Raw genomic sequence first — 26,373 nt, forward strand, 5'->3', positions numbered from 1 at the left:
CTCCCAAGGTGGGGAGAGTTTCAGGCAGTCATCAGCTCTGAAGAAACGCTAGGGAACTCACAACAAAGAGCCCCAAATACTTTGAAGATGCAAGAGTAACGTGTTATAATCATTGAGTATCCTGTAATAAACCCTGGATGTCTGGTAATAAGTGGTAGTGAAAGAAGAATTTCAGTTTAAATATTGTATATTGAATAGGGTGACAACCTTTTAAAATTGATATCATGTTATTAACACTGTAGCTATTATAAAATAAAATGATGGTGGTGAAAGAAGAGTCATGCTCTGGAGTTGTGTTTGAATGTTGTTTATTTAAGTAAAGTTGGCACAGCTATGGCATGGCCCGTGGGGCAAAAGCGTTATGAGAGGAGCACCCTCAATTGAACAGTAATCTGTGCCGCATGTTGTCAACAAAGCATCGTTCAGAAACATACATATGTTTTCCATTAAATGTGTTTGAATTTTCAAACCTGTTTTCATTGAGAAGACAGACAAAGCCTTTTATCAAAAGTAATCACTTATGCAAGTGAAAACCCAGAATCCTACTCATTACTCCACTTGCTTAACCTACGGCACTTTTGTTTTGAGCAGACTTCACCCTCGGCCAAAACGGGGCGGGGCACCCGGGAGACAGCCCGGTTTCCAAAGCGAATGCACTCAACGCTAACCTGGTTCATCCTGAGCATTAATCAAATCCCCTCACTGTTCGTGTTGTTGCCCTGTGTCTAGGATTTTCCGAGACTAGTTTAGCACCGCAGCAAGGAAAACAAAAGCCCCACACCTACACTTAAAGCTGTCCTTTTCATAGAGTAAAGCTATTTTGTTATCTAGCGTTCTGGTAGTGGCAGTAATGCTTGGCTGAACAATGTATCAAGTATATATCACGTACAATTGCTTTATATATTTTCTTTCTTGGTTAAACGTTGCGTTGCTAGCTACATAGTTTTTTCTCGTTTTTTTCTCTCATTTTGTATCGCTATCTTTATTTGTATCAGATTCTAGGGAAAACAAAAATGACTTTAGGCCTTGTATCCACGGCTGGATCTGCGCCCAAGAGGACGCTCAAACTTCCTGCCCTTGGAGTGAATGTAGGGCTTGGTGTGACTGTGGGGGGTTCCACAGGCTTTTCCAAAAATGCCTGTACACCTCTCTGCCCTTACGGGGTCCTGACAGCAGCACGGTGCCCTGCCCTTTGGGATCCTGCGGCGAGCGCAGTCAGTCACCTTCAGAGCGCACACCTTGAGCTTGGGGATATCCTGAATTCTGACATCATCAGTGACGGTTCCCACGAGAACTGCGGTTCGATGCGTGAAGCCTCTTTCGTCATGAGTTCCACCTAGTGGACAGATATTTAGGAGACCTCATGAGCTGTCCTGACCAGTTAAGAGTCGCCAGCAGGTGTCTTTGTAATAGAAAAAGGCAGTGGGTCAGTGGTTCCTGCACCACATGCAATTGGTTTGGAGTTGTTCAAAGAATGTTTTGATATTTCTATATGATCAATCCAGAAATAATACATGCAACAGTATTTCTCGCTCTTTATACAATGATTTCACAAGGCCTATTTCTTTGTTTTTGTAAATTTCACATGATATGTCTAAATATTTATGACCACTAGGCTAATTAAACATGTTTTTCTTTTGATTATTGAATTACCTACATCATGTTATTTATTCCAAGTAATCCCTTTGGAGCACAATCACATTATTTAAAAAAAAAAAGCCTACAAATTGGGCAATTTAAGGCATCTAGGGTTTATGTTAAAGACGCAATATGCAGAAATGTAGTGGGGCAAAAAAGTATTTAGTCAGCCACCAATTGTGCAAGTTCTCCCACTTAAAAAGATGAGAGAGGCCTGTAAATACTTATTTTCCACCATAATTTGCAAATAAATTCATTAAAAATCCTACAATGTTATTTTCTGGATTTTTCTCTCATTTTGTCTAACATAGTTGAAGTGTACATATGATGAAAATTACAGGCCTCTCTCATCTTTTTAAGTGGGAGCACTTGCACAATTGGTGACTGACTAAATACTTTTTTTGCCCCACTGTATGAGTTGATTTTACTCTGGGCTCAGTTTGTCTGGGCAGTGTTCTAACATCATCCTAAAACTTCCTCTGAGCTGGGAGTTTTAATAGTCTTAACAGGTTTTAACAGGATTCCTAGGACCTTTTCTGAGATGTCTTGTGGACACAGACCCTGATGTCATATTGGTGTTTGTTGCCAAGCTGGTCAATTATGTGCATATCTAACTAATGTTGACAGACTATTTTTTTCCCCTCTTCATGAAACCCGAAGTACATTTTTTTTTTATATTCTAATATGAAAATGTACTAAAGAGTATGAATTACGACGAGGGTCACATTTGAACTAAATTGTCTTATTCCTCCAGAAATCCATTCACTTTCCATCTGCATAAATCAATACTTTCTAAACCAAACTTCCATTGTTGCAATTTAACCAGCCAGACAGCCAGCTCCTCGTGGAACCGTTTTATTCAGGCATATTGACGTCCATTTCACCAGGATCGTGGGTTAACTTCTCAGTAACATAATGTGGCACAATAATATGATTACTTGACTCAGTAACAAGGTGTTATAACTAATTACACTTTGTATTTGAGTAACAATAACTATAGTTAGCAAGGCGATACTTTCAGAATATACGGCGCATTCAGAAAGTATTCAGAGCCTTTCCCTTTATACAGATTCTGTTACGTTACAGCCTTATTCTAAAATGGATTAAATGTCATGTTTTCCCTCACCAATCTACACACAATCCCCCATAATGACAAAGCAAAAACAGTTTTATACATTTTTGCAAAATCTGATTAAAAAGTAATTGAAATACCTTATTCAGACCCTTTGCTATGAGACTTGAAATTGAGCACAGGTAAATTCTGTTTCCATTGATCATCCTTGAGATGTTTCTACAACTTGATTGGAGTACACCTGTGGTAAACTCAAATGATTGGACATGATTTGGAAAGGCACACACCTGTCTATATAAGGTCCCACAGTTGATAGTGCATGTCGGAGCAAAAACCAAACCATGAGGTTTTAGGAATTGTACATTGAGCTCCGAGACAGGATTGTGTTGAGGCACAGAGTCTGGGGAAGGGTACCAAAAACATGCCTGCAGCATTGAATGTCCCCAAGAACACAGTGGCCTCCATCATTCTTAAATGGAAGAAGTTTGGAACCACCAAGACTCTTCCTAGAGCTGGCCGCCCCAGGCAAACTGAGGGGGAAAGGGGTTTTGGTCAGGGAGGTGACCAAGAACCCAATGATCACTCTGACAGAGCTCCAAAGTTATGTGCAGAACCATCCAGAAGGACAACTATCTCTGCAGCACTATACCAGTATGTTAGAGTGGCCAGACAGAAGCCACTCCTCAGTTAAAGCTACATGACAGCCCACTTGGAGTTTGCCAAAAGGCACCTAAAGGACTCTCAGACCATGAAAAACAAGGTTATCTGTTCTGATGAAACCAAGCGTCACATCTGGAGGAAACCTGGCACCATTTCTACGGTGAAGCATGGTGGTGGCAGCATCAAGCTGTGGGGATGTTTTTCAGTAGCAGGGACTGTGAGACAGGCCTTTTTGCTTTGTCATTATGGGGTACTGTGTATAGATTGAGGGGAGGGGGGCAATTTAATACATTTTAGAATAAGGCTGTAACGTAACAAAATGTGGAAAAAGTCAGGTAAGACAGGTAACTAACTACAATAGAAACCTTACTCACCAGAGCTCTCACATTATGAAAACCACCAAAAAAGTTCAGGACAAAGACACACACATATATATATATATATATACACACACACACACACACACACACACACAACAACCTGCCAAATAAATTCTATACAATGTTTAGATTAAAACAGTGGAACAGGACAATGGGCACCCTCTGCTCTGTATAGGTTTGACCTTTGACCAGGTAGTGCACCATATAGGGAACAGGGTGTCATTTGGGACACAGTATGGAAAGAGAAGTGTTGAGGGTGGAGCTTCACGGGGGAGCATCCCTTACCCTCGCTCTCTCAGGACTTTTACCATGTCTTTTATTTTTTGTTCTTCATCCGTTTCATTGTAGTTCATGATTATATGCAAATAAAATATACTTCAGTAAGCTCATGAGTGTGTCCCCGTGTGTGTTTGGATATGTGTGTTCTCCTAAGTGTTGTTTTTAGGTATGTGTGTTTTCTGGTGTCTTCCGAGGTGCCCGGATAGAATAAACCTCTTGCCGCAGACAGGACAAGGGAAGGGTCTCTCTCCCGTGTGAATGCGCCGGTGTATCTTTAAATAGTTAGAATGGGCGAAGTTGGCCCCGCAGTCGGCACAGCTGTAAGGCCTTTCCCCCGAGTGAGACCGTTCATGAGCCCGCATATTCCCCCTCTGCGCGAAACCCTTCCCGCACACGGAGCAGCAGTGTGGTTTCTCTCCGGTATGGGTCAAGTGGTGGACTTTCAGGTCCCCAGAGCTGAAGAAGCTTTTCCCACAGTCGGAGCAGAGGTATGGTCTCTCTCCTGTGTGGCTTAGCCAGTGAGTCTTTAGGCCTCCTGAACGAGCAAAGGTCTTCCCACATTCGGTGCAGCAGTACGGTTTCTCACCCGTGTGTGTGCGTTGGTGCCGTTGCAGCTTGGACTGGTTGAAGAAGCCTATCCCGCAGTCAGCGCAGGTGTACGGTCTCTCTTCATTGTGCGTCAGCTCGTGACTCTTCCGGTGTCCTGGCTCAGCGAAGCACTTCCCACACTTGCAGCAAGAGTACGGTTTCTCTCCGGTGTGTCCTCGCTCGTGCCGAGCCAGCTTTGACGGTTTAGCGAAGATCTTGCCACAGTAAGAACAAGTGTAGTCAGGGGCCAGCTTCTTGATTCTAGTGTGGGTATTCTCATGTCTCTCTAGGTGTGATGGTCTGTCAAATGTCTTCCCACAGTCAGGACATGGATGAAGCTTCTTCGCAGCCTTCTTCTTCTGGTGTTGTGGTTGCCCTGTTGCCACAGTCATTTCTGGAAGATAGTCTGGGTCCAACTTTATCCTGTCTCCTATACAGATTGAATAAAACAGACAAATAGATTAATACTTCATTTTTATTGAAGACCGTTCAGCAAGAGGAGACAGACAAGCACCTGGGGAGAACACTGAGAAAGGATTGTCACGGGTGGGAATTAAACCCTGGTCTCCATTGGGGAGAATTTTGAGAGGGGATTAAACCCTGGTCTCCAGTGGGGAGAACAGTGAAAGGGGATTAAACCCTGGTCTCCAGTGGGGAGAACAGTGAAAGGGGATTAAACCCTGGTCTCCAGTGGGGAGAACAGTGAAAGGGGATTAAACCCTGGTCTCCAGTGGGGAGAACAGTGAAAGGGGATTAAACCCTGGTCTCCAGTGGGGAGAACAGTGAAAGGGGATTAAACCCTGGTCTCCAGTGGGGAGAACAGTGAAAGGGGATTAAACCCTGGTCTCCAGTGGGGAGAACAGTGAAAGGGGATTAAACCCTGGTCTCGAGTGGGGAGAACAGTGAAAGGGGATTAAACCCTGGTCTCGAGTGGGGAGAACAGTGAAAGGGGATTAAACCCTGGTCTCGAGTGGGAAGAACAGTGAAAGGGGATTAAACCCTGGTCTCGAGTGGGGAGAACAGTGAAAGGGGATTAAACCCTGGTCTCGAGTGGGGAGAACAGTGAAAGGGGATTAAACCCTGGTCTCCAGTGGGGAGAACAGTGAAAGGGGATTAAACCCTAGTCTCCAGTGGGGAGAACAGTGAAAGGGGATTAAACCCTGGTCTCGAGTGGGGAGAACAGTGAAAGGGGATTAAACCCTGGTCTCCAGTGGGGAGAACAGTGAAAGGGGATTAAACCCTGGTCTCCAGTGGGGAGAACAGTGAAAGGGGATTAAAACCTGGTCTCCATTGGGGAGAACAGTGAAAGGGGATTAAACCCTGGTCTCCAGTGGGGAGAACAGTGAAAGGGGATTAAACCCTGGTCTCGAGTGGGGAGAACAGTGAAAGGGGATTAAACCCTGGTCTCGAGTGGGGAGAACAGTGAAAGGGGATTAAACCCTGGTCTCCAGTGGGGAGAACAGTGAAAGGGGATTAAAACCTGGTCTCCAGTGGGGAGAACAGTGAAAGGGGATTAAACCCTGGTCTCGAGTGGGGGGAACAGTGAAAGGGGATTAAACCCTGGTCTCCATTGGGGAGAACAGTGAAAGGAGATTAAACTCTGGTCTCGAGTGGGGAGAACAGTGAAAGGGGATTAAACCCTGGTCTCCAGTGAGGAGTCATACATGGGAGGTCCCGGGAGTTGACACTCAATCACGGCTATGCACAGATTATTACTTTATTGTTCCTAGAGGGGGGTAATGTTGTGTGGTGTACAGAAACTTCTGTACTATATGAAAAATGGTTCGGTACTAGAATTTTTGGACCTTTCGCTACTTCTGCCATGTGTCTCACGTGTGTACTGATTGAGAGGGTTGAGTCTAGTAATTTGTCTGAATCTTCTCACGGAGAGAGAATGCCAACAGCATGGCTTCTTCTAACAAAAACATCAAACCGGTATCTCCACGCCCACAATTTGTTGACAAAACTGACACTGGACTCAAACTATGGGAAAACTTTGTTTACAGAGCAGATGAGGGCCAGCCCAACAAAACAACAAAGAAAAAGGTGTTACAAAACAGCGCAGTGCAAGGGAGATTTAGTTCCAAAATGACCCAGGGTTGAATTGGGCTGGGTCCCACCTATGATCCAAATGAGAGCCAGTTGGAGCTGAGACCCTTGTGTACCAGGGGACAACTGGCCACCTGGGGTAACTGGCGCCCGCCCCCTGTAATTCACATTAAGACCATAAGATGTCACCAAATTATTTTCCCACTGCTCTTGCTCAACAAAAAATGCCCTCTGTCATCACAACTTTTAGATATTTAAACAAAAACGATTTTGTGGTAAGTTGTTATAATTTTTGTACATTTTTTAAAAAGTTGTAGATATATTCCAATGTTAGATCTATAATTGTAAAAAAAATTTAAAAAATACAAGTAGGAAAGCCTTGAGATACAGTGTCCTCCACTAATATTGGCACCCTTGGTAAATATGAGAAAAACGGTCTGTAAAAATGTTTTTATTGTTTATCCTCTTGGTCTTTCAATCAAAATATTCACAAAAATCCAAACTTTAAAGTAAAATAATTGAAAGAAAAAATACAATTCTTATCGTCAAACAAATATTCTCAAATATGTGTGCCACAATTATTGCCACCATTTCAATCAATACTTTGTGCAACCTCCCTGTGCAAAGATAACAGCTCTGAATGCGTAATAAGGTTTAAGAACACATGGCAAGGGATCTGAGACCATTCCTCCATTTAGAATCTCTCCAGATCCTTCAGAGTCGAGGTCCACGCTCGTGGACTCTCCTCTTTAGCTCATCCCACAGGTTTTTTTATGGGGTTTAGGTCAGGAGACTGGGATGGCCATGGTAAGACCTTGATTCTGTTGTCAGTGAACAATGTGTTGATTTTGAGTGGAGCTTTGGATCACTGTCCTGCTGGAAGATCCAACCACTGCCCAGTTTAAGCTTCCTAGCAGAGGCAGTTAGGTTTTGATCTAATATCCGCTGGTACATGGAGTCCATGATATCATGCATCCTAACAAGTTGTCCTGGGCCTTTGGAAGAAAAACAGCCCACAACATACTTCACAGTGGGGATGAGGTACTTTTCTGAATGGACATCTTTCTGTCTACGCCAAACCCACATCTGGTGTTTGTTTCCAAAAAGCTCTATTTTGGTCTCATCTGACCATAGAACTCAGTCCCATTGAAAGTTCCAGTAACTTTGGCAAATTGTAGGTGCTTGAGTTTGTTGTTTGATGACAGCAAAGGCTTTTTTTATGGCAACTCTCCCAAACAACTTGCGGTTATGTAGGTGGTGTCTGATCGAAGTTTTGGAGACTTTCTGACCCCAAGACCCAATTAAGGTCTGCAATTCTCCAGCTGTGATCCTTGGACATTTTTGGGCCACTCGAACCATCCTCCTCACTGTGTGGGGTCAATATAGAAACACGTCCTCTTCCAGGCCGATTTGTTAACATTTCCAGTTGCTTTAAACTTCTTAATTATCGCCCTGATAGTGGAAATGGTCATTTTCAACCGTTGAGCTATTTTCTTATAGCCATTTCCTGATTTGTTCAGCATGACAACCTTTTGTCGCACATCATTACTGTATTCTCGGATCTTTCACATAGTGTTGGATGACTATGGGAACTTGGCCTTTGTGTCACCACATATTTATACCCCAGTGAAACAGGAAGTCGTGGCTTACCTCTTAAGTGTTCCTAATCACCCAGGTTATCTTAAATGTAGCATATGAATGGGAAGATACTTCAGTTAGATTTTACTCATAAGAATTTCTAGGGGTGCCAATAATTGTCGCACACGTTTCAGAGCAAAATATTAATTTCACATTTGAATTTTTATTATTTTACTTCAATTAAATGTTTGATTTTTGTGAATATTTTGAATGAAAGTCCAAGAGGATAAACAGCAAATACATGTTTCTCAAAGCCCTTTTTGCTCATATTTACCCAGAGTGCCAATATTAGTGGAGGGCACTGTAAATAATCCACTTGTTTAAGAGAGAAACATGTAGATAATAACAAAAACTGTTGCGTTAAATAGCAAATGTGTCTACTCTGGTATTGGCATGTGCGCTCTAGCCAACAGCTAGATACAGTGCGGGTAAACTGTGTGAGTAGGGTAGTCTACAATAATACATGATTATGGATAAGAGCTAGAATATTTGTATTTGTCTATATTTATTGGAAAGGAGCATCATACGAAACATCATGACGCCAGAACACTACATAAAGAGCCTACCAAAAGGCCTGCGGGGACCTAGGCTGGGATTAAATATATATATAGGACAAAACACACATCATGACGCCAGAACACTACATAAAGAGCCTACCAAAAGGCCTGCGGGGACCTAGGCTGGGATTAAATATATATATAGGACAAAACACACATCATGACGCCAGAACACTACATAAAGAGAGACCTAAGACAACAACACAGCATGGCAGCAACACAACGTGGTAGCAGCACAAAACATGGTACAAACATTATTGGGCATAGACAATACATCAAATGTAGCAACAAGACCCCTTGACTTTTTCCACATTTTGTTATGTTACAGCCTTATCCTAAAATTGATTAAATAAATAAAAACCTCAGCAATCTACACACAATGCCCCATAGTGACAAAGCGAAAACAGAGTTTTACACATTTTTGCAAATTTATTAAAAATAAAAAACAGATACATTATTTACATAAGTATTCAGACCCTTTGCTATGAGACCTGAAATTGAGCTCAGGTGCATCCTGTTTCCATTGATCAACCTTGAGATGTTTCTACAACTTGATTGGAGTCCACCTGTGGTAAATTCGATTGATTGGAAATGATTTGGAAAGGCACACACCGGTCTATATAATGTCCCACAGTTGACAGTGCATGTCAGAGCAAAAACCAAACCATGAGGTCAACGGAATTGTCCGTAGAGCTCCGAGACAGGATTGTGTCGAGGCACAGATCTGGGGAAAGGTACCAAAAAATGTCTGCAGAAATAAAGGTCCCCAAGAACACAGTGGCCTCCATCATTCTTAAATGGAAGAAGTTTGGACTCACCAAGACTCTTCCTAGAGCCGGCCGCCTGGCCAAACCGAGAAATCGGGGGAGAGGGGCCACTCTGACAGAATTCTAGTTCCTCTGTGGAGATGGGGGAACCTTCCAGAAGGAAAACCATCTCTGCAGCACTTCACCAATCAGTCCTTTATGGTAGTGGCCAGACGGAAGCCACTCCTCAGTAAAAGGCACATGACAGCTCGCTTGGAGTTTGCCAAAAGGCACATAAAGACTCTCAGACCATGAGAAACAAGATTCTCTGTTCTGATGAAACCAAGATTGAACTCTTTGGCCTGAATGCCAAGCATCACGTCTGGAGGAAACCTGGCACCATCCCTACGGTGAAGCATGGTGGTGGCAGCATCATGCTATGGGGATGTTTTTCAGTGGCAGAGACTGGGAACTAGTTAGGATAGATGTAAAGATGAACGGTGCTAAGTACAGAGAGATCCTTAAATTCTTTGGGATAGGGGGCAGCATTTTCACTTTTGGATGAATAACGTGCCCAGAGTAAACTGCCTCCTACTCAGTCCCAGATGCTAATATATGCATATTATTATTCGTATTGGATAGAAAACACTGAAGTTTCAAAAACTGTTTGAATGATGTCTGTGAGTATAACAGAACTCATATGGCAGGCAAAAACTTGAGAAAAAAATCCAAACAGGAAGTGGGAAATCTGAGGTTTGTAGTTTTTGATCTCAGCCCCTATCGAATACACAGTGGGATATGGGTTATTTTCTAAGGCACTTCCTAAGGCTTCCACTAGATGTCAACCGTCTTTAGAACGTTGTTTCAGGCTTCTACAGTGAAGGGGGGCCGGATGAGAGCTGTTTGACTAATGGGTCTGGCAGCAGCCTCGTTCTCAGTCACATGAGAGGTATCTCTCATTCCATTGCTTTTCTACAGACAATGGAATTCTCCGGTTGGAACATTATTGAACATTTATGATAAAAACATCCTTAGTTGTCCTTAGTTTGACAAGTTTCTTCGACCTGTAATATAACTTTTTGAACTTTTCGTCCGACTGGACCTGAACGGTCGTTTGGATTTGTTTACCAAACACTCTAACAAAAGAAGCTATTTGGACATAAATGATGGATATTATCGAACAAAACAAACATTTATTGTTGAACTGCGATTCCTGGGAGTGCATTCTGATGAAGATCATCAAAGGTAAGTGAATATTTATAATGCTATTTTTGACTAATGTTAACTGCGCAACATGGCGGATATTTATTTGGGCTGGTTTGGGCTCTGAGCGCCGTACTCAGATTATGCTTTTTCCGTAAAGTTCTTTTGAAATCTGACACAGCGGTTGCATTAAGGAGAAGTGTATGTAAAGTTCCATGCATAACACTTGAATTTTCATCAACATTTATAATGAGTATTTCTGTGAATTCATGTGGCTCTCTGCACAATCACTGCATGTTTTAGAACTACTGAACGTAACGCGCCAATGTAAAATTAGATTGTTTGATATAAATATGCACTTTATCGAACAAAACATACACAATAATGTAACATGAAATCCTATGTGAATCCAGTGTCATCTGATGAAGATCATCAAAGGTTATTGATTAATTTTATCTCTATTTGTGCTTTTTGTGACTCCTCTCTTTGGCTGGAAAAATGGCTGGGTTTTTCTGTGGCTTGGTGGTGACCTAACAATCATTTGTGGAGCTTTCGCTTTAAAGCATTTTTGAAATCAGACACTGTGGCTGGATTAACGAGAATTTTATCTTTAAAATGGTGTAAAATACTTGTATGTTTGAGAAATTAGATTTATGAGATTTCTGTTGATTTGTATTTGTCGCCCGGTAATTTCATTGGCTGTTGGCGAGGGGTTCCGCTAGCGGAACGGGGTTCCCCAGTCCTAGACAGGTTAATGAAAACCTGCTCCAGAGTGCTCAGGACCTCAAACTGGGGCGAAGTTTCACCTTCCAACAGGACAACGACCCTAAGCACACAGCCAAGACAACAGAGGAGTGGCTTCAGGACAAGTCTCTAAATGTCCTTGAATGGCCCAGAGTCCGGACTTGAAAACCGATCGAACAACTCTGGAGAGACCTGAAAATAGCTGTGCAGCAATGCTCCCCATCCAACCTGAGAGCTTGAGAAGATCTGCAGAGAAGAATGGGAGAAACTGCTCAAATACAGGGGTGCTTGTCGCGTCATACCCAAGAACACTTAAGGCTGTAAATCGCTGCAAAAGGTGCTACAACAAAGTATTGAGTAAAGGGTTTGAATAATTATGTAAATGTGATGTTATTTTAATTTCTAAAAAATGTAAACTGTTTTTGCTTTGTCATTATGAGGTATTGTGTGTTGATTGATGAGGGGAAAAACAGTTTAATCCATTTTAGAATAAGGCTGTAACATAACAAAATATGGGAAAAGTCAAGGGGTCTGAATACTTTCTGAAGGCATTGTATGTGCTTTTGTCAGTATTATATTGTTAAGGCTAGTATATTATATCACCCACCAATGCACTCATAACTTAGCTATGACAGCTATATATTTCAACTAGCTACGTAGCTAGCTCGTCTGGGCCTGCTAGTCGTGTTGCTAGCCAGCCAGCAGCCCTTGGCAGAGCATTGCACCATGGGAGGTGAAATTCATTCTGGGAATCGTAGTATGCTGTGTGGACCATAGAATCCATTCTATTTCTACGGTGTGTGGACTAGGGCAAGACAAGAGCGTCAAAGTGTTTTTATATATTGTTTTGGAACTAAACTATTACATTTTACATACAATTATTTTGCTGATTAATGTAATTTGACCCAATATTATGACCATAGATGAGCAAAATAAGCCTGATATGTATGAAATTACATGTTAAAACAGTTTAGATTTAATTGTACAATTATTTAGTATGCTCTGAGTCTCATATGGTTTTGCAGAAGGACAATTAAAGATTATTCTGTTATTAAACATGGTGCTTTGTTTTTTTTTTATAAATTCAATTTCGAATAACAGTTAAACATATTGTAAAAAATGGTTTTGCTGTGGTTTCGGTATCGTTTCGTATCGAGTATCATGATACAAAATTCTGGCATTGTGACATCACTAGAGGGGGGTATTACGTTCCAGCTACAGACAAACACACAGACAGTCATTGTAAATAAGACTTTGTTCTAAATTCACATAACTGGCTAAAAATTAAACCAGAATAAACAATACAAGCCAAAAATGTTTGTCAAAGTGCCATGGTTAACAATGAGACAGAGCAAATCTCTCTCAAAAAAGTGTAACAATCCCACACTAGAACAGAGGGCAGGCATGTCTGTCTTGTTTTACTGTGTGGTTTTAGAATTGATTTAGAATAGCAGTTGTTTCCGCCAAAATTAGCACCTAGATCTAGACGCACTGCTCTGCACAGGAGTTTCTCTCTTTTTCTGAAGAGCAAATCTCTCGTTCTGTCTTCACCAGTTTTTCTGCAGATTAATTCGCTCAAGGAACTAAGCTTGATAATTTACAAGCTAGTTTCAGTTAAATGGCCAAGTATCCAGTTAGGATTCCAGCCCAAAACCAAATCCATCAAACTGCCTGATAATCACAGACCAGCGACTGCATTCACAAAGCGTCTCAGTGTACCAGCGCTGATCTAGGATCATTTTTGCCTTTTAGATCATAATGAATAAGATTATGTGGACCGGGGGCACCTGGTCCTAGATCAACACTCTTGACCTACCACCAGTTTTTTATTATTTATTGCAGACAGCACCTTGCCGTTTGTATTTCAACGAACATTGTATGGAAAATATAAGGGAAAATACAACTGAGAAATCACACTGTCATTCAGTGGAGGCTGCTGAGGGGAGGACGGCTCATAATCATGGCTGGAACGGAGCCAATGGAAACCATGCGTTTGATGTATTTGATACCATCCCACTAATTCTGCTCCAGCCATTACCACGAGCCCATCCTCCCTACTTAAGGTGGCACCAACCTCCTGTGCTGTCATCGTATCTTTGTAGTCCCTGACGATGGCCATGCTGCCGAAACACGCCAAGGTTTTAAATCTTTGTTCTATTGAACATGCCATAACAATAAATGCATTTTAATGATATGAAGAGTGTCTTGGTCCTTCTTTCTTTGATGACCTATCTAACCGCTCTACCAAAGAGCACCTATCTAACCGCTCTACCAAAGAGCACCTATCTAACCGCTCTACCAAAGAGCACCTATCTTACCGCTCTACCAAAGAGCACCTATCTACAAACACCTACTATTGTGTATCCTAGCAACCCTTCCTTCCTTTGTCACAAATCACACTGTATCAGACAGATCGTGATGTTGTTGTGATATCAACATTATTATGACACTAACTTTCTCCCGACACCTCACAGGCCCACCTACAACGGGTGGATTCAGTGACATGAAACAATCTGAACGTTGCAGATAGAAATGGAATGAAAGGAGTTGACGTGATTCCCTATTCCCCCTCAAGGTCAACTCTGGACCTCGAAGCCAGTTCCACTGCTTGTTTTCATTTTTCACCTCTAACCAGGGCTGCTGAATTATCCGGTAGAGCAGAAGACCAGCAGGCTCCGGACCTCGTAGGGTAAGAGTTGAATAGCCCTGCTTATTCAATCTGACAGGCAATCATTTCTGTTTGACACCATAGATTTCTACCTGATTCGAACTTACATCCTCTGAACAGGCCTCTGGACTTACCCGAGTAAACCATTTCATCTTCCTCTGCTTCTGCTTCATCATCTTCCTCCTCCTCTTCTTTGATAATCATATTAAATCTGGGTCTTTCTGCCACGGTGAGACCTGAGAGGTGGTCTGAAATAACCAAACCAATATAATTAATTGCCAGCTAATACTGTAATGCTGGACATGCACCGTTGGGGCCCTGTGTTCCTCTAGGAACTGAAGGGAATAAGTAAGGGAGAATCTCAGTTTAATTTGCTTGATTCCTTGTCCTCTCTCCTTGCTTCTTTCTCAAAACCCATTGGATGAGGTCAGAGGTCCCTCCCCTCTGACCTTTACATCTGATCATTTTTCAGAAGGAGAGAGGATGCGAGGAATCAAGGAAATGCAATTGAGATTCTCCCTAAGTCAACATAATGCTCTGGTTAGGCCTACCTCTAGTTGGGATTCTCCCTAAGGCAGCATAATGCTCTGGTTAGGCCTACCTCTAGCTGGGTTTCTCCCTAAGGCAACATCTACCTCTAGTTGCCTCTACTGTTATCTTTGATCAGTCCCGGATCCAACTTTTTTTTTTCATAGTATTCCATTCATAATCATTTTGTTCACTGCTTTATATTTTTAACACTACTAACCTCTCTCTCCCATAGGTGCAGATCTAGGATTTGCCTAATCTCCCCCAAGCCTCTCTCATTGGTGGGAGAAATACAAAACTGACCAAAGATCAGCGTCTAGGGCCAACTTCACGCAACATGGACTCACCTGGGTCAGCCATGTCACTATGTCCCTCCTCTTCCTCTTCCTTCACAGTCACATTGGGTTCAGGTTCTGGGGCAGTGGGACTAGGAAGGTAGTCTGATTCCGACTCAGACCCCGCGTTCTCCACAAAATCCATTTCTGAATCCTTTTGGGCTTGTAATTGTGTATTCTAGTGTAGATCCATGGTTATCTGTGGGTTCAGTGTTACATACACACAATGATATGAGGCTGATTCAATTATTTGTGCTAGGGCAGAACCAAAACCTGCACCCGGGGGGGGGCCCAGGACCCAGTTTGGGAAACCCTGGTTTAACAGGCATGTGCTCATGGCCTGTTAACACAGGTGTGCCTTATTGTTAATTAAGGGTGTGGCATCAGGTATAAATGTTTGGCCATGAGTTCAGTCAGGGGCTCCCCTTGATGGTGTAGGTTGGTGATGGCAGTCATTTAAATCAGTTGTTTTTATAGCAATGCTCTTATTCCACCTAGAACCGGTCTTCTGTGGACACGCGCTGGACACTGTCAAGGCTGCTAATAAGGACTACTTGCATTGACCGGTTTTTATTTTTTTAAACTAACGCTCTTTCACCGACTATACACACACTCACCACATAAGCTGCTGCTACAGCTCAGTATTATGTATCTGGATGCCTAGTCATTTTACATGGTATCCCTGCACATCAACTTGGTACTGGTACTCCCTGTATACGTTATTCACTGTATTCATTCCTTGTGTCACTACTTCTATTTTTATAGGAGCATGTAAGTAAGCATTTCACTGTTAGAGGCAGGTGATAAATCACATTAGGATGTCTTGTTTGTTGATTGTCAGCAACTGTCACTAACCTTGGTCATTGTCTTATAGGCATACTACAAAAATCTATTTTTATTTTACCAGGTAAGTTGACTGAGAACACATTCTCATTTACAGCAACGACCTGAGGAATAGTTACAGGGGAGAGGAGATGAATGAGGCAATTGTAAGCTGGGGGTCATTATTGTGCATTTTGAAAATTAACAAAAAACGAAAATAAATTGTTGCAGCAGATCTTTGAATTCTCATGCTCCACCCCTGATGAGAACTTGTTGTGCAATTGCTTAGTGCTAGTTATTTACCAGATGACCTCACCTCTTTAAACAGGGCGCGTAGATCGGCTCACTTCAAAGATTAATTGTGTTACAAATGCAGGTTACACTCTAGTTTACATGTGATTGTATTATCATAGACACAAGGAGAGAAGATACGCTAAACAAGATGGACAGTGGTGATGCTACACAATATTAGCTAACTGAGCTAGCTCTCGCCGAAACTGACCCGTCCTTTTCGTAGCATTAGCCACCTAGCGTTCTGGTATATAGTGCTAGCTTGGGTGAGCACCTTTTCAATATAACTGCGTACATTTAATTGCCCGTTAAAACAAAATTAGTTAACTAGCCAGCGAGCTGTTACTCACCTCGACTTCCCTAGCGGATGTTATGACTGGAGATCTACGTCGACATTCGATTGCTCTGGCCTGAGAGCGCAGACAAACAGGAAGTTGTTGCCTTATCGTTGATTCCCCACGACTGCAACTGTATTTTTCTCTAAATATACAATGTAAAACGTAAAAACTTGAGCAACAAGACAACTTTATCTGGACGCACTGAAGAACCACAAAGCGAAAATAAGGTGATAATATTTTAATGCCACGCAATATAGTCGTAGAGATAATTGCTAGCTATCCAGCTAACGTTAGCCAGCTAGCTATAACTACCGACAATGGGTCCGGGTAACTATAGCTACCAACGTTTATAACCGATATCTAGCTCGAATCCTACACTGAATCCCGAATTAACACACAGCTCCTTATGCACTTAGCTATGTAGCTATAACTGAGAGGATTGGATAGGAGTCTGTTTGCAATACAGCAATAATTCCACCAGCCTGGCCTTTCGAAGGGCGAGATGGAGTACAGTAGTTGAGCTACTAGGCTATATTGCTTAGCTACAGCCGAACACCTATAAGATCAACACACTTCTAAGGGGTATCTTGTCTAACAATCACCTGCAGTTGAGCCCTTGACAAAGTATTTATTTAATGGTAATTAAAGTAGTATCAAATTATTTTATTCTTCAGGAACAGAGGACAACGAGTGAAAGACCTTGGAGTAGCTTACTAGAGAGCACCGAACGAATTTCAGGTGTTCAACAACTTCATCATTTCTGATACCTCGTGAGCAGGACAATATGAATCGTGAAAGAGAAACGTTGATGGATGAAATTGAAGAGAGTTTATGGACTTTAACAGAGGACAATTTACGCTCCCTTTGTGAATGCAGTGGAATAGGTGGCAAGGATGGATCCGAAATTAAAGGAAAGAATCAACGAGCACTACGGCGTAAAATCATGGAGGAAACATGGGAAAATGAGGATTTAATGAAATCTGAGGATCGGGGAATGTCATGGTTACTCCAACTGAAAGAGGACATCAAAAGGATACAGGATGCTGGGGGTGTGGCCTCCAGACAATCAGCGTCAGCGCATGTGGACGACGGAGCACAAGGAAGCTGCGACGCAGAACGTAAAGAGGATGGAGGGAATCTTTATAGTTACCAGAACAACCCTCACCTGTCCCCCTTCCAAGAATCCCCGGGTAGTGCTTCACTTGGACTCGAAAGCAGGAAAACACCGGGGCTGAGTGGAACGGTGAAAGGAGGAGAAGAGGAGGAGGAAGAAGAAGATTTGATTGAGGCAGCAGAGAAGAGTGTTAAAAAACGCCAGCCGAAACGCACAGTGAAAAAACCCCACTGCTGCTCAGACTGTGGCAAAAGCTTCAGTCACAAAAGTCATTTGACTGTCCATCAGCACACGCACACCGGAGAGAAGCCTTACCACTGTACGCAGTGCGAGAACAGTTTCTACTGCTCATCTTATCTGATATCACACATGCGAACGCACACTGGTGAAAAGCCCTACCGCTGCTCCGACTGTGGGAAGAGGTTTGGCCAATCGAACGCCCTGAAGCTACACCGCATGCGAAGGCACACCGGTGAGCTGCCATTCTCTTGTTTGGATTGTCCGAAACGTTTCGTCACGTCGGCACACTTGAAATCCCACCAGAGAGTCCACACGGGAGAGAAGCCCTACCACTGCTCGGACTGCGGGAAGAATTTCTCCCACTCGAGCGCCCTGAGACTCCACCAGAAAACCCACAGCGGAGAGAAACCTTTCATCTGCGAATGTGGAAAGAGCTTCATTAACTGGGCCCACTTAAACTCCCATCAAAGATCCCACACCGGTGAGAAGCCTTACTGTTGCGAGCAGTGTGGCAAGTGCTTCTCTGAATCCGGCACCCTGTCAAATCATCAGAGAACTCATACTGGGGAGAAGCCTTACAGCTGTGATCAGTGTGGGGAGAGGTTCGCTCAGTCGGGATCTCTGACAATCCACCAGAGGACACACACAGGAGAGAAGCCCTACGCCTGCGATCAGTGTGAGAAGAGGTTCATTACCTCTAGCCACCTGAGACGCCACCAGAGGACTCACACTGGAGAGAAGCCTCACCTCTGTGATGAATGTGGCAAGAGCTTCACGCGGGCCGGAGCCCTGGCGAGCCACCGCAAAACACACACCGGAGAGAAACCCTACAGCTGTGATCTGTGCGGGAAGAGTTTTGTTCAGTCTGGGCAACTGACGAGCCACCAGCGCACACACACAGGAGCCAAGCCGTATGGCTGCGATCAGTGTAGTGAAAGATTCACTCAATCAGCCACCCTGGCCAATCATCAACGAACACACACGGGAGAGAAGCCCTACGGTTGTAATCTATGCGAGAAGAGCTTCGCTCAGTCGGGGCACCTAAAAAGTCACCAGAAAGCCCACGCCAGAGGAGGAATGTGTCCTCTTCCAACCCTCTCCTCTCCGACATCTGTTCCGGTACCTTCTGTAAGTTCTAAATGGTCCAAAACTCAGCTGCCGGACTCCTCAGCCACACCAAGTTCTGAAACCACGTCACCAGTGTTCTATGTGAACACTGGCTACCCGCTACACACAGCACCTTCTGCTACTAAACCCCCTTATTGACCTGTTTTCTGCACCAGTGGTTGTCAAACCTCTCCTCAGGGACATTTTGTGGATTTTGATCTATTCCAGAACTAATACACCTGATTCAACTGGTCAACTAATCCTAAAGCCCTTGACTAGGTGAACCAGGTGAGCTAGTTCAGGAATACAACAAAGTTGTGAAACGTCTGGGGGTGTCCAAGGAGAGGTTTGAGAAACACTGCTCAACACCGTGGACACTATGGGGTGGTTTCCCGGACACAGAGTATCATTTAAAAAATAATTGAATTGAGATTCTCCATTGAGCTTGTTTTTTAGTTTAGGGCTAGTGTAATGGGGTTATATTTATCATATATGCATGTGTACCTTACATGCTAATCGTAATAAGACAGCAAAAAAAGCCCATTAAATTTAATTATCTGACTCCATAAGATTAATGGCAATATGCAAGAGACTATAGTTAGTGTTACAAGACATCCTTCTAGGCATGGTCAGAGAGAGAACGAGGGAGACGAAGAAACCATGGCTCATGGGAGAGAGAAAGAAATTGAGAGAGTATCTCACCACAGCATTTCAGGAACCAAAAAAGAGAGAGGCAGTGAATGTAAGACCTTTTATAATGTCAGACTTGTTTGAATTCAAAATCTGAGTTGTTGACCAATAGCATTACTGTAAAGCTAACCTCCAATCAGATATCATACCCACAGACCTGTAAAGACAACAGAAGCTCTGCTTGTCAGAGGTCTGACAATGCGGTTGGAGAATAACACAGAGAAGACGACACAGAGGACATTCTGGCTTACAGTTGATAAGAAGGGTCTCTTCTGGGGCTGGCCTGCTCTGAACTAGTATTAAGTGTTGTCTCGGAAACCGGCTCTATGGGCCAAACAACATCATACTGACCTGTTTCAATGTCATAGAACATGTCATAGTGAACTGTGTGTGTGGAGTGGGGGATGTTTGGGTGAGTGAGTGGGGTGGGGTGTGGGGGGGGTGTTGAGAGTTGTATCTTTCATGTACTCCCATTATCAATTCAATTGTTATAATGTAGAATGTTTTAACAATAGTAGGTATGTATTCATGTATTCAATTGATCAATAAATTCAACCCATTATCTTCTCAACAATGTCAGCTTATCACCTTAATTGTTTAGTACGCTTAAAAATATATATATAATCTAATATATCATCTATATAATATATAAAGTGCATTGAGTGTGGGAAATGTGCTCTACAAAATATAATTATTGTTATTAAAGAATTATGAAACGACTCGTGAAACTGGAATAAAGGATACATCTCATAATAATATACAAGGTCAAGCACTTTTCATGCTTTGTCTTCACCCGAAAAAACATCAGGACTCTGAGAGGTTCCTGTTCAAAGTGGGTGTCAGGTAAAAGTAGACGATGGCAGATAACAGGATTCTTAGTGAAAGGGCTGTTGTTGTTGAACCGTGTTCTTGATTTATAGATCCGGTAAAATCTTATCCAGGATCTTTCCGAAGTAAGATTAGCCTACGCGAGACGCTTATTTGTCACTACTTAAATCAAGTTTTTATATCTAAATCAACGTTTGATTGGTCTGGTATTTGAGCTCATCGGACATGAAATCCTGGAATTATTTCCCAGCAACCCCCTAATCTTTATCTAAGGGCTGCGACTAACAAAGTAAATGTAGCCCACTTACTTATTTGTCATGTGAATAAACTCTGAGGAAACAATATCTTCCACAATGAATCAGGTGAGTTTGTATGCTTTTCAACAGCATAGGCATGCTGTTCTGTATAAAATGTTTCAAATATGTTTTATTGTAGAGCAGAGGAAAAATGCATACAAATGTACATTTTGTTGTGAGCAATTATTTTGACATAAATGACATGAACATACACAACATCAGTATAACACAACTGAATATCAAAGTTAACACATTTAAACTAAATGCGTAGATCAAAAACGGTATGAAGAGAAAAGGAAAAACCGAGACTCGAAGACAAAGTGACTGAAAAGAAACCTCCTGCACCTTGTTCTGGGGACAATAAAAGGCCACTCTACAATGTGCCGTTTTCACACGCAACACAATGCCACAGATGTCTCCTGTTGAGGGAATGTGCAATTGGCAGAGCTGTTGCCAGATCATTTAATGTTCATTTCTCAACCATAAACCATGGTAGAGAGGTAATTTTACAGAAGACGTTTTATATTTTTGTTCAGTGTTCAATAACATTCTCAGTAACGGTTACAGAAATATGTTTTTCTTCTTACAACTGTGATGGTGTTTACCTACATTAGTTGAATGCACTGACTATGTCACTCTGGATAAGAGCTCCTGCTGAATGACCAAACTGTAAAAGTAAAAACAAACATGTTCAAAGCGTGCTGGATATGATTCTAATGAAATTAACATTAAATTACCAGACCAAGGGCCTCCCGGGTGGCACAGGGATCCGGTAGGGATATCCTTGTCTCATCGCGCACTAGCGGTGCGGATGGCTTACGGGTTGGATTCGCGCTGTGTTAAGAAGCAGTGCGGCTTGGTTGGGTTGTGTTTCGGAGGACGAATAGCTTTCGACCTTCGTCTCTCCCGAGCCCATACGGGAGATGTAGCGATGAGACAAGTAACTACTAACAATTGGATACCACGAAATTGGGGAGAAAAGGGGGTAAAAAAAATAATAATAATTACCAGACCAAATCTGAACGAATTATAGACGTCTTGGCTATGTTTCACAAGTTTGAACAGCACGGTTCAGTACGGTACAGGACAGTAGAGTTTTATTCCCTAGAGTACAGTACGGTACAGTAGAGTATAATTCAGTTGTGTACATTAGAGTAAAGTAGGGTACAATACAGTACATTATACTGGACTATTCTACTGTACTGAACCATACTTTCCTGTATTGTACTGTACTGTACTGAACTATACTTTACTGTACTGAACTATACTTTACTTTCCTGTACTGTACTGTGCTGCTCTCTACTGTACTTTACTGTACTGAACTATACTTTACTTTCCTGTACTGTACTGTACTGTGCTGCTCTCTACTGTACTGTACTGTACTGAACTATACTTTACTTTCCTGTACTGTGCTGCTCTACTGTACTGTACTGCTCTACTGTACTGTACTGAACTATACTTTACTTTACTTTACTTTACTTTCCTGTACTGTGCTGCTCTCTACTGTACTTTACTGTACTGAACTATACTTTACTTTCCTGTACTGTACTGTGCTGCTCTACTCTACTGTACTGTACTGAACTATACTTTACTTTACTTTCCTGTACTGTGCTGCTCTCTACTGGACTGTGCTGTATTGTGCTGTCCAAACTTGTGAAACATAGGCGTCTATGTTTGGGTCAAATCAAGGCCGGACCACACCAAAAACACAGGGCCGGACCACACCAAAAACACAGGGCCGGACCACACCAAAAACACAGGGCCGGACCACACCAAAAACACAGGGCCGGACCACACCAAAAACACAGGGCCGGACCACACCAAAAACACAGGGCCGGACCACACCAAAAACACACGGCCGGAAGACATTGGCGTCGGTCCGTGCTGAGTGGAATAATCTATCCAGCCTTGTCTAGCGTATTTTGTTTTGTTGACATTAGGAAAGTTTACCGACAAATTTTCTGTTCACATCAGGCTTGTCATTAGATACATTTTATTTGCATAACAAGGTTAGATAGAAACCAGGTTAATGACTTGCAGTGGTGACCCATCATTCAGGGCAGAGCCCCACATTTTTAGCAGCATGTAATTATATTTTTGGGGCTTGCCTGTTTTGCATGTTGTTTTGGCATTAATACGTGTTACACATCCGTTTGCAAACAATGTTAAAAAAAATATATATATACAGTGGGGCAAAAAAGTATTTAGTCAGCCACCAATTGTGCAAGTTTTCCCACTTAAAAAGATGAGAAAGGCCTGTAATTTTCATCATAGGTACACTTCAACTATGTCAGACAAAATGAGAAAAAAAATCCAGAAAATCACATTGTAGGATTTTTAATGAATTTATTTGTAAATTATGGTGGAAAATAAGTATTCGGTCAATAACAAAAGTTTATCTCAATACTTTGTTATATACCCTTTGTTGGCAATGACAGAGATCAAACGTTTTCTGTAAGTCTTCACAAGGTTTTCACACACTGTTGCTGGTATTTTGGCCCATTCCTCCATGCAGATCTCCTCTAGAGCAGTGATGAAATGATGAAAATTACAGGCCTCTCTAATCTTTTTAAGTGGGAGAACTTGCACAATTGGTGGCTGACTAAATATCCTTTTTATTGGTGGCTGACTAAAAATCATTTTTAATCCTTGTCATACGAAGAGAAATAATGAAGAGAAATTATAGATAAAACGTATCAGTACTCATCGGCTATTGGGCATAAACATTACACAACAAGTTGGAAATCGCAAATTCAACAATGAGTGGTTTGGAAGGAATAAGTGGCTAACTGCAAGCATTACAAAGCAATCATTAGCCTGCTCTTCAGTGGAGTGGCTGTGGGGTCCCAAGTCTAAGATTAAGGGTCTTTTTTCCTAGTTTAAAATTATAAACATTCAACATTGGCCACGCTGTCAATGAAGCATGATTTATGCCACGCTCAAAACAACTGTTAACTCAGAAATGCAAAATCTAAATTTAGTTAGCTCAAGACAACTGGGAACTCGGGAAAAACGAGCTACGACTGGGGAAATGCGTTTTGAATTTTCATCAACTCGGAATTGTAAATTGGGAACTCGGGGCTCTTTCAAGCGCTATGACCTGAAGATCTCTGATGTCATCATGATTCAACCTTTTTTTCTTTCTTCGAGTTCCCAGTTGTCTTGAAAGCACCATAAACTCAGAGAATGGCAACTTTGATTACAAAGTTTGATGAAAAAATCTGCCCACGAAGGACTGCCGCACCACCTTCCTGTTCAAGTGAGCACAGCACAAGGTGATTCCAAAAATGTATTGTATGCTGCTGCATAAATGATGTAATATGCCAGGGAGATATGTATACTGTAGCTAAGAAAGTAATACTAAGTGTATGTAGTGTAGTAAGCTGTTAGTAGCCCATGTGTCTCACCCTAATTTGGTCTATCGTCACCTCTTAATTTCGCCTACTGTTCTGACTTGGTGGTGCACATGTAGCCTATAACCTGTTTTTGAGAAATGTAATCATTGAATATTGTAAGAGCTTTCATTGTCTGCTTATATGCCCCCTTTATTTATCCTACGGTTCTGACTTGGTGTACAGAGAGAACACTGTAAGAACGGCCCATGTTCTGAATTCTGTCGCTGTACATTTCAAAAGTGCTGAACAAATAGTTATATTGACTACGTCTGTCCTAGCTCACTCAGTAATGTCTTAATTGAAATTACGGATTGCCTCATATCCATTTGTTGTCTGCTTTTGCCATAGTTTGTACATCTCAATTGCCCGTATAACCCACATTTGTTTAAACAAGTCAGCCATATCAGCTATGTTTTTTTTAAAGGCAGTAAATGAGGCTGAATGTTTCGCTGCCAGACAAGGCTCCGCTGATAGCCAGGTGTAGCAGTGGTAAGGTGTTGGGATTGCTGTTGGAACTCTGTTGTTGGGACAGCTTTATGTAGACCCTAACAGTTTGTGGGCACCATTTGTCACCGTTATAGTGCAATTAATGTATTGTTTAGTGTTGTATTGTATTGTGTAGTGCCCCACCAAGATGTACATGCTAAAATCGCCACTGCTAATTTGAAAGGTAATGATTGGTATTTAAAATTAAAATCATAAAAACTCCCGCTAGCCCATGTCTCCACCAATCCAATGCTTTTAGATTTGTGGGAAGTAGAATGGTTGCACACTTAAGGAGATACTATAGCAACGCACCCAGTCAATCAGGTTTGAATACTTCCTGTGGTCACCAATCTTCACCCAATGAAAACATCCGTACTATCAACAAGAACTTTGTGGTGCAAGTATACTGAACGGAAATATAAACGCAACATGTAAAGTGTTGGTCCCATGTTTCATGAGCTAAAATAAAAGATCCCAGAAATGTTCCAGGCACAAAAAGCTTATTTCTCCAAAATGTTGTTCACAACTTTTTGTTACATCCCTGTTAGTGAGCATTTCTCCTTTGCCAAGATAATCCATCCACCTAACAGAAAACACCTAGTGGTCGGTTCCAGATCTCTAAATAGAAGTTCAATAGAAAACACCTAGTGAAGAGGTTCCAGATCTCTAAATAAAGGTTCAATAGAAAACACCTAGTGAAGAGGTTCCAGATCTCTAAATTAATATTCAATGCACTGGTTTAGAGGACACGTTGAAGGGGGTTAGTGCTCCTGATGGGTTATCTTATTTCATAGACTTTCCCATACGTAAAAAAAATAATATATTGACATTTTATGTTTAATTCAATTTCATTTAAATATATTCCAATGTAGATTTTTTTCCATATGGGTTTATCAATTAATGTATGCTATAAAGTTGAATTGTTTTGTGTTTTGATTATTATTATTTATTTTGACCTATGCACGCCTTTTTTCATGTTAAGAAGTGCGTGGTAATCCTTAGACAACTAAGCCTCGTAATGTTAATGAAAAACAGAAAAAGCTCCTCTGAACTTCAAAATTCGTTTTTTTCACACTTTATATTTGCCTGAAAACATCCTAAATGCAGCAAAAATGTCGCCTGAAGTGAGATTACACGAAGCATCATCAGCCATAGAGTTTACCATTGGTGGGGAGAAAGAGAGAGCGGTCCCAGCTAATGGTGGATCACGTACAGAGCTGGTAGAAGGAAGTCAAAATTGGAAAGTGTCGCAATAGCTTTTGATAAAGAATATCTTCAAGACTAGGCAGCTGCATAATAAGTGGGATGCGCTGTTGAGCGCTACATCCTGAGGGATTTGTGCTGATTGTACGGAGATTGTGACAGCAGGTTAAATGGCGTCACTTGAGAAAGCAAAAACAAGATGTATGTCAGGAGAAGTGCAGTATTATCATAAGGGGACGTATATGTAACAGTGTAACTTTACATATACTTGGAATTAAGGAGGAGGAATGCAGGGAAAAAGAGAGGCAGAGGTCTAAAACAGAGGGAGGAAGATGGTGAGCTTGAGTCGGTTAAAAATGGCGGAAAAGGGGAGATGGTTTTTTAAAGAAGAATGGTAGAAAGTGTAAGCAGATGGAGCTGAAGACAGGATGAGAATTGGAAGTGAATGAGGTTGACGTATCGGAGGTGGTGGGTGTGG

At 42.0% G+C, this 26,373-nt stretch overlaps 2 protein-coding genes across 4 annotated transcripts; one reads left to right on the forward strand and one right to left on the reverse strand.

The window, feature by feature from the left end:
* Window positions 1-301: 301 nt before the first annotated feature.
* Window positions 302-16,629, reverse strand: LOC112238573 (gastrula zinc finger protein XlCGF17.1). Of its 3 annotated transcripts, none has more exons than XM_024407142.2 (4): window positions 16,549-16,629; window positions 15,098-15,284; window positions 14,357-14,470; window positions 302-1,336 (listed from the first exon to the last, which is right to left on the reverse strand). In XM_024407142.2, exons 2-4 carry the CDS (start codon window positions 15,228-15,230, stop codon window positions 1,020-1,022), a joined length of 564 nt encoding a protein of 187 aa, XP_024262910.2. In that variant the 5' UTR covers window positions 15,231-15,284; window positions 16,549-16,629; the 3' UTR covers window positions 302-1,019. The 3 variants fall into 3 exon arrangements, with proteins under 3 accessions (XP_024262910.2, XP_024262908.2, XP_024262909.2); XM_024407140.2 differs by lacking the exon at window positions 302-1,336 and adding an exon at window positions 3,607-5,047; XM_024407141.2 differs by lacking the exons at window positions 302-1,336; window positions 16,549-16,629 and adding exons at window positions 3,607-5,047; window positions 16,410-16,539.
* Window positions 16,610-20,100, forward strand: LOC112238571 (zinc finger protein 883). The gene is made up of 2 exons (XM_024407136.2): window positions 16,610-16,763; window positions 17,211-20,100. Exon 2 carries the CDS (start codon window positions 17,321-17,323, stop codon window positions 19,154-19,156), a length of 1,836 nt encoding a protein of 611 aa, XP_024262904.2. The 5' UTR covers window positions 16,610-16,763; window positions 17,211-17,320; the 3' UTR covers window positions 19,157-20,100.
* Window positions 20,101-26,373: the final 6,273 nt, after the last annotated feature.

The sequence above is a fragment of the Oncorhynchus tshawytscha genome, unplaced genomic scaffold, assembly GCF_018296145.1.
Source record: "Oncorhynchus tshawytscha isolate Ot180627B unplaced genomic scaffold, Otsh_v2.0 Un_contig_10867_pilon_pilon, whole genome shotgun sequence".
Taxonomy (NCBI): domain Eukaryota; kingdom Metazoa; phylum Chordata; class Actinopteri; order Salmoniformes; family Salmonidae; genus Oncorhynchus; species Oncorhynchus tshawytscha.

What these genes read in the sequence shown, in the direction of transcription:
- LOC112238571 (XM_024407136.2), top strand. Translation starts at nt 17,321, where the DNA reads ATGAATCGTGAAAGAGAAACGTTGATGGATGAAATTGAAGAGAGTTTA.
- LOC112238573 (XM_024407140.2), bottom strand. Translation starts at nt 15,230, where the DNA reads ATGGATTTTGTGGAGAACGCGGGGTCTGAGTCGGAATCAGACTACCTT. An exon ending in TAGTGACATGGCTGACCCAG is followed by an intron (nt 14,471 to 15,097) that starts GTGAGTCCATGT and finishes TGGTTATTTCAG; the next exon opens with ACCACCTCTCAGGTCTCACC. An exon ending in AGATGAAATGGTTTACTCGG is followed by an intron (nt 5,048 to 14,356) that starts GTAAGTCCAGAG and finishes CAATCTGTATAG; the next exon opens with GAGACAGGATAAAGTTGGAC.